The sequence below is a fragment of the Sorex fumeus genome, unplaced genomic scaffold (assembly GCF_029834395.1).
Source record: "Sorex fumeus unplaced genomic scaffold, SorFum_2.1 ptg000020l, whole genome shotgun sequence".
NCBI lineage: Eukaryota > Metazoa > Chordata > Mammalia > Eulipotyphla > Soricidae > Sorex > Sorex fumeus.
This window is the reverse complement of record NW_026606077.1, coordinates 4,117,560-4,131,533: the sequence shown is the minus strand read 5'-3', so window position 1 is coordinate 4,131,533 and position 13,974 is coordinate 4,117,560. Positions and strand designations below refer to the sequence as shown.

Sequence of the window (13,974 nt, the reverse complement as noted above, 5' to 3'; positions counted from 1 at the left end):
TTATAGTATCTCTGCAGCAAAATTATTATTATTTTTTGTCTTTGAAAACTCTTGAGCTCATTCACCAACGTGGCTTGACGCAAGCCTCAGGCAACCACAAGCAAATGTCTGAGCTCCCAAAGAAGTGCACAGAAGCGATAAAGGAAGACCTCAAAGAGAGAAGAGCAGCAGTGCTGGCAGATGTGGCAGAAGCCGGGAAAAGCATTCGTAATGCCCGCCTGTCCTTCGCCAACTACAAGACCAAGACGACTGCCCTCCGACGTCCTGATGGATCTATCACATCTTCCAGAAGGGCAATGGAGAAGATTGTCCATGACTTCTACTCCTTGGATCTCTTCAATAGCCACGTCCACCTGCCCACATACCAAATTCCACAGGATGGATATGTCGTTCCCTTCTGAAATCCCAAACCCCGTTTCATCGGTAAAGAAGCGAACAGCACCCGGCCCAGACAAGGTCAGACCCGAACATCTGAAAAACCTGCTGTCAGTACTCATCAATACACTGGCTCGGCTCTTCACACGCTACCTGTCTGAATGCAAGGTTCCATCCCAATGGAAAACCAGCAGGACTGTACTACTGTTCAAGAAGGGAGACATCCATGACATTGGCAACTATCGCCTGATCTTCCTGTTGTCCGTCGTCTACAAGTTGTTTACTCGAGTCATCCTAAATAGGATTGGCAGAACACTAGATGAAGGACAACCATGCAAGCAAGCCGGGTTCCGCAAAGGATTCAGCACGATTGACCATATCCACACAATAACCAAGCTCATTGAGGTTTCTTGGGAGTTCAAGATGCCGCTCTGCTTAACGTTCATTGATTTAAAGAAAGCCTTTGATTCTGTTGAGACTGAAGCGGCCATCAAAGCCTTAGCCAAACAGGGCTTTCAAACTCAATACATCAGGATCCTCCATGAGCTGTATTATGGATTCACTACCAGGATCTCACCATTCTACAAGGAAGTGATCATCCATGTCAAGAGAGGGGTTCGGCAGGGTGATTCCATTTCACCGAAACTTATCAGTGCCACCCTCGAGAATGTCATGTGATGACTGGAATGGGAAGAAATGGGAGTGAAGAGAGACAGTTGGCAACTACACCACCTCCGCTTCGCTGATGACATCATTCTAATCACGATCATGGTCCTCCCATTGTTCATCGATTTGCTCGAGTGGGCCCAGTAACGTCTCCATTGGAGACTTTGTTGTTACTGTGTCTGGCATATCGAATACGTCATGGGGAGCTTGCCAGGCTCTGCCGTGCGGGCGAGATACTCTCGGTAGCTTGCCGGGCTCTCCGAGAGGGGCGGAGGAATCGAACTCGGGTCAGCCATGTTGGCTGCGTGCAAGGCAAACGCCCTACCGCTGTGCTATCGCTCCAGCCCTATCGTTCTAATAACACCAAACATTAGCCAAGTGGCACAAATGCTGGCTGATTTCGACCGTGAGTGTGGAAAGGTCGGACTACAGCTGAATCTCATGAAAGCAATGTTTATGAGAAAGGGTCTCGTTCCTGACATTCCATTAGCTCTCAACGGAACGAACATCTCCGAATGCAACAGCTATGTGTACCTAGGTCGAGAAGTCAACATGATGAATGATCTGGCACCTGAGTTGTGCAGGAGGAAGAGAGCAGCTTGGAACGCTTTCAAGAGCGTCAAAGAATTAGCTAAGAGGATGAAGAACCTCTGGCTCCGGGCACATCTCTTCGATCCCACCGTTCTTCCTGCATTAACATACGCTCAGAGACCTGGGCCCTGTGCGAACAGGACAAGAATGCTCTTCGGGTCTCCCAAAGAGAGAGTGTGGTGCTTTAGTTGTGGTGCTTGCAGATATTTTCCAAGGATGACACTGTCGAAGCATGCAAGCTATGACTGGTGTTCACAGGTATGTTTACCAGAGGCCATGCTCAGGAATTATTACTGGGCAGCTTGGGGACCAGGTGTGTTGCCCCTTATGTGGGTTGGCGACATGCGAGTCAAGGATCTTACTATAGTATTGCTCTGGCCCTTCTTTCTTTCGTTCTGCTGTTCCAGAATAGAACCCAGGTCTCATGAACACAGGGCATGTCTATTATCTTTTAGCCTCATCTCTGGCCACTGAATTTGTTTATTTGGATCAGGATCCAAATAAAAGTTACATATTACACGTGTTTGATGTGGTTCTAGTTTTCTATTCTAATTCCATAGCTTCTGTCTCCTTTTTTTCTAACAATCTAGAAAAAAGGTTGCTGAGATCTCAATCAATTGTCTTATTAAGAGTCTCAGTTTTGGATGTTGTACATTAATTCCCGATGGTTCTTCTTAACATTTTTCTCTGTCTACTAAATTTCATTTCAATTGAGTATTAAAGATAAAGACACAATTAAGTTGCAGGTTCAGTCTTTCAGGAGTTACATGGGTTTTTCTGGCAGAAGGCATGTGATATGTGATATTTTGTTTGCTTCTTTGTCAAGGGTTAACTGCTCAGCGATAAAAGTACCCAAGAAACAGAGGCAGATTATTTGTGAGCGTGTGTCTAGTGCTGGCCTTGGGCTGTTAACTGTGGCTTAGGTCTGAGTTTGAAATCTGACCTGGTGTCTCATGCCCTTCTCTCAGTTGGCACTTCCTTCCATATGCAGAATCTGGGCTGGCTGCCAGCAGAGCAGAGAGCCCCTCAAGCCACTCCTTGTCCTAGCTGTTCCCAGAAGGTATCCCTGTCCCTGGACACCTTTAGCATCACTAGAGAATTTGTATGTTCGTAAGAAACTTTGTAAGAAATAATTTTCAGGACTCATGGGGCTGAGGATGGAGCTCAGTAGAAGAGTCATTGTCTTGCATGCATAAGGTTTGGGTTTGACACAACATCACGCACACACACACGTATCCACACACGCAAGCACACACAATTATAATGTAGACGAGGAGGAATTAAAAAAAACTTTTAATATCAAGTTAAAAAACTTTTGGGCAAAAACATACAGATATTTTGAGAAATAAAGCACTAAGTAAAACACTAAAATGTGCAATAGTACAGCAAGTAGGGTATGTGCTCTGTATGGAGCTGGCATGGATTTGATCCCTAGCATTCCGTATGGTTCTCTGAGCACTCTAAGAATGATTCCTGAGCACAGAGGAGTAACTTCTGAGCACTACCAGCTGTGGACCAAAAGCAAAACAAAACGAAAACGAAAATGTTTGGTGTTTTTTTTTCTTTTTGGGTCACACCCAGCAGTGCTTCGAGGTTACTACTGACTCTGTGCTCAGAAATTACTCCTGGAGGTGCTTGGGGGACCATATGGGATGCCGGGGATTGAACCTGGGTCAGCCGCGTGCAAGGCACACGCCTTACCCGCTGTACTATTGCTCTGGCCCCCTAGAATGTTTGGTGTTTTATTTTATTTATTTATTTATTTAGGTTTTGGGGTCTCCCCCTGCAATGGGCAGAGGTGATTCCTGGCTCTGTGCTCATGGATCACTCCTGGCAGTGTTCAGAGAACTTATGTGGAGCTGGGATTCCAAATGGGGTCCAAGAAACACCTAACCTTTGATACTATCTCTCTGGCCCACAATCACTAAAATGTTTAAGATAGCCCTCTCCTTAATTTGAAAGAAAGGACTCAGTTTGCATTTTTCCAAAACATTTTCTTGGAATAGTGCTCTCTGGATATCTGCTGAGATACAGAATTTCCATAACCACATAATTCGAAATATTTTGAGAAGGAGCTATTCATAAGAAAGGATCTGGAAAGTCTTGCAGCGAGAACTCTGTATAGATTTTTAAGCTAGAATTTTCTGCCTTTGTTGGGAGTAACCACCTCAGGATATATGCTAAAAAACAGACTTTAGGGAACCAGCAAAGCTGATATAGGTAAAGTGAGGCAAGGATACAAGGGAATTTGGGAAGTAGGGCCAACATTCTGGAACTTCTCTGGCTCGCTTAGACTAGGGACACTTGAGGGATCAAATTGTTAAACACTTACAATGGACTTTAGTGGAAAAAAAAAATCACATTTAAGAGTTGTTTCCTTTCCTCACACTAAGTCTGTAAGTAAACTTTTTGCTTTTCTTTTTGAGTCACACCTGATGATGCACAGGGGTTACTCCTGGATCATGCACTCGGGAATTACTCCCTGCAGTGCTCAGGGAACCATATGGGGTGCTGGGAATTGAATCCAAGTTGGCCGAGAGCAAGGAAAACGCCCTACCTGCCGTACTATCACTCCAGCCCCTGTAAGTAACATTTCGACTTGCTCAAGACCTGTGGCAACAACCAGAGAGCTGGAGGCAGCAGGAACGAGTCTTTCCTGAGCCCCAATTCAGCATTCATCAAGCAAAACCAACTACTAAGGTGAATCGGTTTGTAGGGACAAATTATATGACAACTGGACATTAGCCACTGGGAACAAAACAAACGTGCCCAAAGGAGGGGTCGGGGGCTTTGCTGGCATCGGAGCGTGATAAAAAGAAGTAGTGATGAAACTGGCAGATTGTGGGGTGTCAGTCACTGAAGCCTCCCTGCCAGGCGTTGGCAGAGAGATGAACCTACAAACTACAGAAAGCCAGGCTTGGAGGAGCTGACAGTGCTCCCCCATTGACAGCCTGAAGCTCTGGGTTAGCGGAGACCACATTGCAAACCTTGGTTCTTTCTCTGGGGTCACTTGGGAAATCTAATTAGGGTTGATTGCATTCAGGACAAACACTTTAATTCCTGTGTTATCTTTTTATTTTTTTTCTTTTTGGGTCATGCCTCCGCCCCTCTTGGAGAGCCCCGCAAGCTACCAAGAGTATCCCACCTGCACAGCAGAGACTGGCAAACTCCCTGTTGTGTATTTGATATGCCAAAAGCAGTAACAACAAGTCTCACAACGGAGACGTTACTGATGCCTGCTCCAGCAAATTGATGAACAACAGGAGGACAGTGGACAGTGGGTCATGCCCGGCATTGCACAGGGGTTACTCCTGGCTCACGCACTCAGTAATTACCCCTGGAAGTGCTCAGTGAACCATATGGGATGCTGGGAATCAAACCCAGGTCAGCTGCATGCAAGGCACATGCCCTACCAGCTGTACTGTTGCTCCAGCCCCTCCTGTGCTTTCTGGCCCACAAAATGAAGAATTTCAAGTCCCTACTCCAAAGTGGTTGTGAAGACAGGAGCTAACTCCTGGCAGATGTTTGCCATTTCCTGAGGAGTTATCCCCCAAATTGGTGGTGGTCAATTGGTGCTGGGACCTACCTAGGCAAGGATGCAAGAATGACAAATGCTGGACACTGAAGTTGTGCACCTACATTTTATAACACTTTTTAGATCAACATTACCTCATCAGGGCTGGAGTGATAAGCAGGTAGGATATCTGCCTTGCACGTGACTGAACTGGGTTTATCCCCAGCATCCCATAGGATCCCCCACCCACTGCCAGGAGTAATTTCTGAGTGCAGAGCCAGAGGAACCCCTGAGCATTGCCGGGTGTGACCCCAAAAGACAACAAACAAACAAACAAACCATTACCTCAACAACAACAGGGAAACCTAATGATTCTAACTCTATAAACAACACTCAGAAAAAAGGCAGGGAAAGATGAGAACACGACCCTCGAAGGAAAGTCCTATCTGGACGTTTAGAATAGCTGATGAAGTCAAGCTGCTGAAATTGCAGAAGGATGGAAAAAAGCAAACCCGGCTAAAGTAGGTAGCTCCCCGGGGGCAGGCACAGACCTCCGCGACTGCTGTGGGCTGGAGCTTCCACTGTGCTGACACAGGAACTGCCTGAAACCTGGACAGTAATGAGCGTCTTCCTTTGGGAACAGGAGCCACCTGCTCCCTACAAAAAAGTGTCTACCGCAAACTCAGAGCAGAAGCAAAGCAGCAGGTCTGTCAGCCCTGCCTGACGGTCAGGCTTACCTCTCCGCGTTTTAGCAGGAGGAATAAGAGCTGTGTTTCCAGGGGACCGGGTCCACTTCTCCTTGGTGTGTGTAATGAGCTTTCTGCGTTTCCTCCTCCCTTCCTTCTCTCTTTCAACAAATATCGCTTGATCATTTCTTATGAACTAGACAGAACTCTAGGTGTCGGGGGGCCAGAGCTAGGAAGAGTCCAGAGGAAAGTCCCATATCATGGCACTTCCGAACGGGAAAGGGAGGGCATGTGACATGTCAGACATGGCAATACACGGCAGACACAATGGGAACCTGGGGGAAACTGCCTTTGAGGCTGAGGGAGCAACTGGTAAAAAAGCCACAGTGGGTAGAACTTGGGCGGCGGAGGAGGAGGAGCAGTCTCTGAGGGCAGTGGTCAGAGCAGATGTCCTGGAGATGGCGCTGCAGGCTGAGCTATTCCTCCCCCCAGGGCATGGTAAAATCTCCCTTTCTGAGCCTTGACAGTACGAGCCACGCTGAACCTCATGCTGAGAGCAGTGATCTTGACTACGCTCATCAGTGTTTGATGAAAAGAAAGAGAACATTCATATCTATTCACAGATGGGTACACACACACACACACACACACACACACACACACACACACACACCTCACTCTTTTGTAGACTAAGGGTGAGATAAAGTGATGAGAGCTATAATAAGGGGTAGAGCCCTTGCTTTGCACACAACTGACCCCTGTACCTCCATGGAGTCCCCTGAGCATAGCCAGGAGTGATCCCTAAGCAAAGAGTTAGGAGTAATCCCTGAGCACCACTGGCTGTGGTCCAAAACTCAAAACAAGCAAAAACAAACAAATGAAAAAGTGAATTAAAATAGTATTCAGAGAATTTTTAGGCTTTCCCACACTGTGTGACTGGTGTGTCGGCCTCTCTTGAGGGCCTCTTCCTGAGTTTTGAGGTCTCTTTTCGATGTGTGTTGGCACTTATTACCACAGCTGGGTATGTAAATTTTGTTTGGCTGAAGGTCGTCTCGTTCCCGATGTTGCCTGGAACATGCTGGAAGAAGGAAATAGTGATTTTAATGATTTCTGTCCAAGGGGCAAAGGCACCGATACTAGGGGACTCAGACAATGGTGTCCCTCCAATGGCTTTGCTCCTATGATCTTTCCGAGGCCTGCACGAAGTGTACTCCAACTGTTAGGGTTCAGGAAAGGAAGCAGAGCTACTGCAAGTTAGTGGACAAAACGGTTATTAAAAGATCACACACATGGGAAGAAGATAGGGCTAGAGGTCCAAACCAGGCTGTGAGCAATGCAAGAACACTCACTCGGAAGCCCTGACTTGTGAGTCAAAACTGGGGCTGGAGAGAGAGTACAGAGGTGAGCGTGCTTGCCTTGCATGTAGTTGACCCGAGTTTGATCACTGGTACCACTTGACTAGGAGCAGTACCCAAGCACTGTTAAGTGTGGCCCCTCCCTGCCCACCCCCAAAAGTCAGAGCTTACAAGGGGTCTGGAAGCCAGGCCCTGAGCTTGCTGCCGTCCCAGCACCGGGGTGTGGTGAGGGTGAGAAAATTTGTAGAAGTCAGTCTCTTTGTGGTCACCCCCTCTGTGAGTTTATGTGAAGCATCTGATAGTTCACAAGAGGGATTGGAGGCCTCAGCAAGGCTGGTCCTCAGCAGGAATCACTGGGTACAGAAGAGAAAGATCAAGGCCCAACTAGTCACTCTCATGTAACGGCTCTAAGCTACACTCATCTCAAGAGGATGCCAGATCGTTTCTGCCTCCCAAAGTTCAATTTTGCTTTTGCCAACTCAACCTGGAACCACAAGGGGAAGGGAGAGCCATCTGAATCACATAGCTTGTGCCTCAGTTTCCCACACATACCCGTGACTGATTTCCCCGTGCTGGTTCTCAACCTGTGAATAGCACCTTCATGGCTTTTGATGTGTTTTCTCAAATACTGCAATACTAGGAGTGGAATCGCCTTTGGTGAATGCCAATATTTTATTCCTTGGGAAAGTGGGGCGCCCTGGAATATGGTGTCTGCAGCTATAAAATGGAACCTCAAACCATAATGAAATCACCAAATGTACTAAACAGCGAGGTCCAAAACAGCCTTTGTGTCAGCTTTTGTCTCTGACATTTCAAATTCACATTTGTCCGATGTTAAATTAAAGTGAAACTTGGCTTTACTCTCCCTGTTGCCTGGGACAATGTGGCTGAGCAGAGGAATGAAATGAAAAGTGAGCAAAAGGAGGCGGTCGACATCCTGGGTAATTCACAGGTCTTTATTTTTCTTCATCATAACAAGTGTGTGTTCTCCAGATGGAATCCTGGTGACCATGAGCTTCTACAAGCATGGCTCTGGCGTGTGGGCACCAGGACTATTCCTCCGAACCTTTCCTGATATGCAAAGTGAGTCATGGAAAGTAAATGATCTGTCCCTGGAAGGCAAGCTTGAACGGTGGTGGGAAAATTTGAGCAAAATATTATGTCCAATTGAAATGCATCTGGACTGTGCGTTGAACTATGGCGCTAGGCTGCCCCGGGAGGGGAAGGGTGTTTGTCCCTCCACCTTTCCCCACTGGCGGCGGTGGCATGGTGGCCACCATCTTTTAGACAGCTAGGTATGAGACTGCAGTGAGAAAGCTTGAGGGGGCTCATGAGATGGGGATGGAACCTGCCCTGCTCCCCTCCCTGACAAGGCTCTGAATTGCCGCCCACGAACGCCTCCTCTGGCTCCTGAACGACCATGATCCCAGAGGCACAGAAACCAATCTCAGAACCCAGCAGCTTTTGGCAGTAATCCTAGATTTATTAGCAAAATATCAGAAATCCAAAATCACGTGGCTGCAACAGTGGCTGTGCGACATCATATGTTCTTTATAATCAGCAATAGAAAACGTGTTTGATCATTGTATGACCAACTGAGACTTAAACTGAAGGGCTTTGTGACTGTTCTCATGATGATTCAATAAATAAAAATTTTAAAAAAAAACAAGCATATGTATATCATGGGCTGGAGCGATAGCACAGCGGTAGGGCGTTTGCCTTGCACGCAGCCAAGATGGCCAACCCGAGTTCGATTCCTCCGCCCCTCTCGGAGAGCCCGGCAAGCTACCGAGAGTATCTCGCCCACATGGCAGAGCCTGGCAAGCTACCCGTGACGTATTCGAGATGCCAAACACAGTAACAACAAAGTCTCATGATGGGGACGTTACTGGGCCCGCATCGAGAAAATCGATGAACAACGGGAGGACCGTGATGTATATCATATTTCATTGTGTGCCAGTATAGCTCTAAGTGCTTTACTGAGTAATTTTATCCTCATACCAATTTATAAGGTTGGTTCTATTATTAACCCTCTTTTGGAGATAAGGTAAGAGGCATAGAGAGATTATTTGGGTTGCCTAAATCACATAGCTGAGATTCATAGCATGTCTAACTCTAGATGTTTTTCCTTTTCAGATCATACCAGGCTACTCTTGGGGGGCCATGCTGGTGCTGAGCATTAAACCGCGGCAAAGTGCTTTGACGGATCAATCCTTCGTTAAGAAAGAAACCATTCTGCATTCAAACTGTGTAACAAACAAAACTTTTGTTTGCTTATTTTTGGTTTTAGATTTCTAGGCCATGCCAAGAAGCCTGTGCTGAGGATTGACTCCTGTCAGTGCTCAGGGAATCATCTGCTGTGCTGGGATTAAACCAAGACCAGTGAAATGCAAGGCAAGACACTCTCCTCCTCTACTATCTCTTTGTCTCCACAATTTTTTTCTCTAAAATATTAATATTTTTTCTTTAAAGCAGGCGAGGGAATGTAGATCAGTCTTGTCGGTTATTAACTGGGTCAGTACTCATTCCCACTACTTTTATCTAATTTATTTTTTCAGTCACGCAGTCTAAGACTGAGGAGCTCGAGATATAAGATGAATTACCTTATCCTCTAAGCAGAACATTTTAATACTTTTTTTTGTTTTATTTTGTTTTGGTTTTGGGCCACACCTGGCGATGTTCAGGGGGTTGCTCCTGGGTCTGAACTCAGGAATTACTCCTGGCGGTGTGTGGGGGACCATATGGCTGCTAGGAATCAAACCCAGGTTGGTCGTTGTACAGGGCAAGCGCTTTACCTGCTGAACGATTGCTCTGACCCCAAATACTGCTCTAAATTTATCTGTGCTTTACCTGACTTTGCAAAACCACTGGTGAATATCAGTTGTCTTATTATGAGCTAAGGGGCTTCATAAAAGTGATCTCATTGTAAACACAGATGACAGGAGATTTGATGTCTTGCATTGTTTAGTGCTTTTGAGATTTGTGTTTAGTCTCTAGTTTCTTCCTCTAGAAAAATAAATGGAAAGTACTAGAAGAAGTTTGAAAAATTGTGTTTCAAGAAACTTTGTTTAATAGGCCTTCTAGGAAATGAAGGTTCAGTGTTCAAGGACTAGGAAATGCTGATATTGGTAACTATCTTTAATACGGGATTTCTCAGAAATGTTTCTTCCAAGTGTGTAGGGCCTTTACCTTGCAAGCGGCCCACAAGGCCGAGCCAAGTTTGATTCCTCTGCCCCTCTCGGAGAGCCCGGCAAGCTACCGAGAGGATCTCGCCCGCGCAGCAAAGCCTGGCAAGCTCCCCATAACACATTCAATACGCCAAACACAGTAACAAGTCTCACAATGTTACTGGGCCCGTTCGAGCAAATCGATGAACAATGGGAGGACCGTGACCGTGACCGTTTCTTCCAAGCAGATGAGAGTAGATACATTACCCAAACTTACACGATGTTGAAACTCTTCTTCCAGAAGGATCTTCGCAGAACAAATTGTGAATGTCCTTGAGAGTAGATTTGAAAAATGTTTCTAGATCTTTTTGAGGAACTTTATTAAAATATTACCTATCCTTGAGTCAATTTCTTGTCTTAAATATCTACTAGTTTATGTTCCAAAATAGTTGTGAGGGTGGGAGAGATAGTACAGAGAATAAGGTGCTTGCCTTGCAAGCCGCCCACCTGGGTTCTACTCTAGCACTGTGTCTGTACTCCTGAGCACCGCCAAGAGTTATCAGTGAGTGACAGAGCCAGGAGTGAGTCCCGAGCATCACCAGGTGTGGCTGAAAATAAAACAGCTAAAATAGTTGTGCTGTGTGCAACTACATATAGTAATATTCCTTTTTTCTTTTAACAAACAAACAAAAACCAAAAACCTATTGATTTAGACTACATGGTGCAAGAGTTCTAATAGCAAACACACATTCTGCAAAGACATACATTTTATCAACATCTAGTGTCCAGAAAAAGCACATCGTCTATTTTGCAGAGAGACATTCGAAAGAGTCATATGAAGGGGGCTTCTTGGGAGAAAGAAATGGAATAAATGAACATAAAAAACACTGGCATTGGTAGTACACATTTCCATGAAAATTCAAAAGAATAAATATATTTAAGATATGGGTGTGTAAATCACAATCTTTCCTCATACTGCACTGCGTGACTAGTCATGGCTGTTAGATTCGACAAGAGAGCTGAGTGACTCTGTGCAAAAAAAAGTCTGTGTTCAACATCTGTCATGCTAGAGGTCATTAATTTTCAATTGCATCCCATTGTCCTTGTGTTCCTTCACTTTGCTTCATTGTCATTGCTTCAGCTGGGGATTAATCAACTATTTATGGGCAGACAGGATTTGGAGTCAGGGCAGACACAATGGGATTTCAGGGTAAGGCAACGTGGGATGAAGCAAGTTACAGTTAAGGATTCATGAGAGCTTGTCGACGGTGGATTTAAGCAAAAATATCTAAGAGCATCGCCAACATAATTTATGTTTCTAAAGGAAAACGAGCACGTCTGGTCTTCCTGAAAAATTCAGAAATGATCCCAGTTTGAATCTAGGTGGAGCTGATCTCTGCCATTTCACACTTCCTTGAGACAGGAACCAAGTCACTGGATTTCTGTTTGTCACTAACTAGAGTGGAAGTCGTGCTTGTCATTGTTTCTGAGCCTAGTTGATACATATGAAATGCCTGAATAATGTGAAATATTTATAGCTTTATGCCACGCAGGGGAATTTTCACTAGTAATTAATTTGGAAACTTCATAATTACTTACATGCTTATGTTTTTTCACATATATGTGTATTGTGATTAACTTTATTATTTTTAAATGTCAAGTTGAATTTGATCATCCTCTTGAGATGTGTCCTGGAAACACTTTTGAACTTGTGTCAGAAGAAATGGAGTATACTTTTTAAATGAATTTACTCAAGTATCTGGACTCATGCAACTCAAGTAAAAAATTAGAACAGCATACTTTCAAAACACACCATTTTTAATGCTATAATAAATCATCCTGCAGAAACCAGGAAAGTCATTTGCACAGTAACATCTCAGGACTCAGTGATAATATTAGGACCTACAAAGTTGTCTCAAATTACTTAAGAGCTAAAGTAAAAAGAACAGTCTAAAAGATGGGCATTATCCCAAGCAGTCACACATCTTGACATAGCTAAAATTCCTGCCAAACTTGTGATGTATTACCTCCTGATTCCAAGACAGATATGTTCACACACACACACACACACACAGAGTCACTAAAGATTTAACAACTTGGGCTTGAGTTTTTGATAGGGAAGCTGCCCGCCGACGTGGGAAAAGATGCACCCAGCTCTCCCCGACCCCCACGCCGTTATTCTTCTGGGGCCAGCCGGGCCACTCCATATGGTGTGCTGGGGTTGAACCGAGCTCTGAACGAGCTTCAACAGATGACGGGCCGTGGTGTCAGGATGCTGCTGTGCGTCGTCTCGCTTCCCCGCCTGCAGTTCCCAGGGCTGGAAGGTGCTGAGATGGAAGGAGGGGCGCCCGCCCACCTGCCACCACCTGTTCCCTCCTGCCGCCCTCTGCTATAAATCCCCCTCGCTCCGAGCCTCCTCCGGCGTGCAAAATCCAGAAACGATCCTAGTCTGATCCTCGCTCCGGAGCTGCTGCGGGGGGCTCGGAAAAGCGCGGGTCCTATGCAAAGCGCCGGGGACCCCACCGTGCAGAAGAGGCACTCGCCGGCCGCCCCGGGGTTTCCAGAGGACTGGAGAAGGCCTTCCCCGAGCCGGTCCCACCAACCCCTGCCCCGACTCCGCTTCCCCTCCGCGCGTGGGGGCGGGGGCAGAGGACTTCCTTCGGGGCATCCCAGACCGGACGGGCGGAGCAGAGGCGCTCGGCGGTGCCCGCGCGGGAGGACGCGGCCAGCCCGGGGTCCCCCGCGCGCCGCGCGCCGCCGGCACCGCGCCGAGGAGAGCCCCGTCCCCCGCGCCGCGCCCCGCACGGGTCGCCGGCACGCGGGTGGGCTCGGCGCGGGGACTGCACGCGCGGGATGAAGTCGGGCCGGGCGGGCGGGCAGGCGGCGGGCGCGTGCGGCGGCCCCGGGCGCCCGGAGGATGCGGCGCGCCGGCGCCTGGCGGCCAACGCGCGCGAGCGGCGGCGCATGCAGGGGCTCAACTCCGCCTTCGACCGCCTGCGCCGGGTGGTGCCCCAGTGGGGCCAGGACAAGAAACTGTCCAAGTACGAGACGCTGCAGATGGCGCTGAGCTACATCGTGGCCCTCACCCACATCCTGGCCGAGGCCGAGCGCGACTGGGTCGCGCGGCACCGCGACCGTCGCCTTCCGTGCGCCGAGGGCGAGCACTGCGGACAGAGGCTTTTCGGCGTCCAGCCCGAGCCCTTCCGGATGGCCAGTTAGGGGGCGCGGCCCCCTGGGCACGGCCCGGGCCCCCGCGGTCCGCCCCGGGGCGCGCAGCCCTCCCTCTTCGGAGCGGCCCGCCGCGCTCGGACTTGCAGTGACTTTGACGCCCAGCACCAGCCCGAGGGGCGCAAGGCTCTCGCTGACCGTCTTGCCTTCCTTGCCGGGGTCTTGTAGATTTCCAGCGGGGCTCCCGAGTGGGGTTCATTGCTGCCAGGAATAAATAAAGCCCCCACCTGTCCCCCGTCTGGATGACCTGGAGGTAAAAACAGTTCCGAGGGGGCTGGGGGTGGGGGAGGACCAGGCTCTGGTGCCGTTGAAGAGCTGCGATAAAGCGATCACTTGATCCCCCTGTGTCCCGTTGGGATGAGTGGACAGCGTCCGCTGCTTTTACGTGCGGG

General features: G+C 47.8%; 1 protein-coding gene across 1 annotated transcript; it reads left to right on the top strand.

Moving 5' to 3' along the window:
- The first annotated feature begins 13,207 nt into the window (after positions 1–13,207).
- ATOH7 (atonal bHLH transcription factor 7) lies at positions 13,208–13,573 on the top strand. The gene has a single exon (XM_056113370.1). The coding sequence runs from the start codon at positions 13,208–13,210 to the stop codon at positions 13,571–13,573; it is 366 nt and encodes a 121-aa protein (XP_055969345.1).
- Positions 13,574–13,974: the final 401 nt, after the last annotated feature.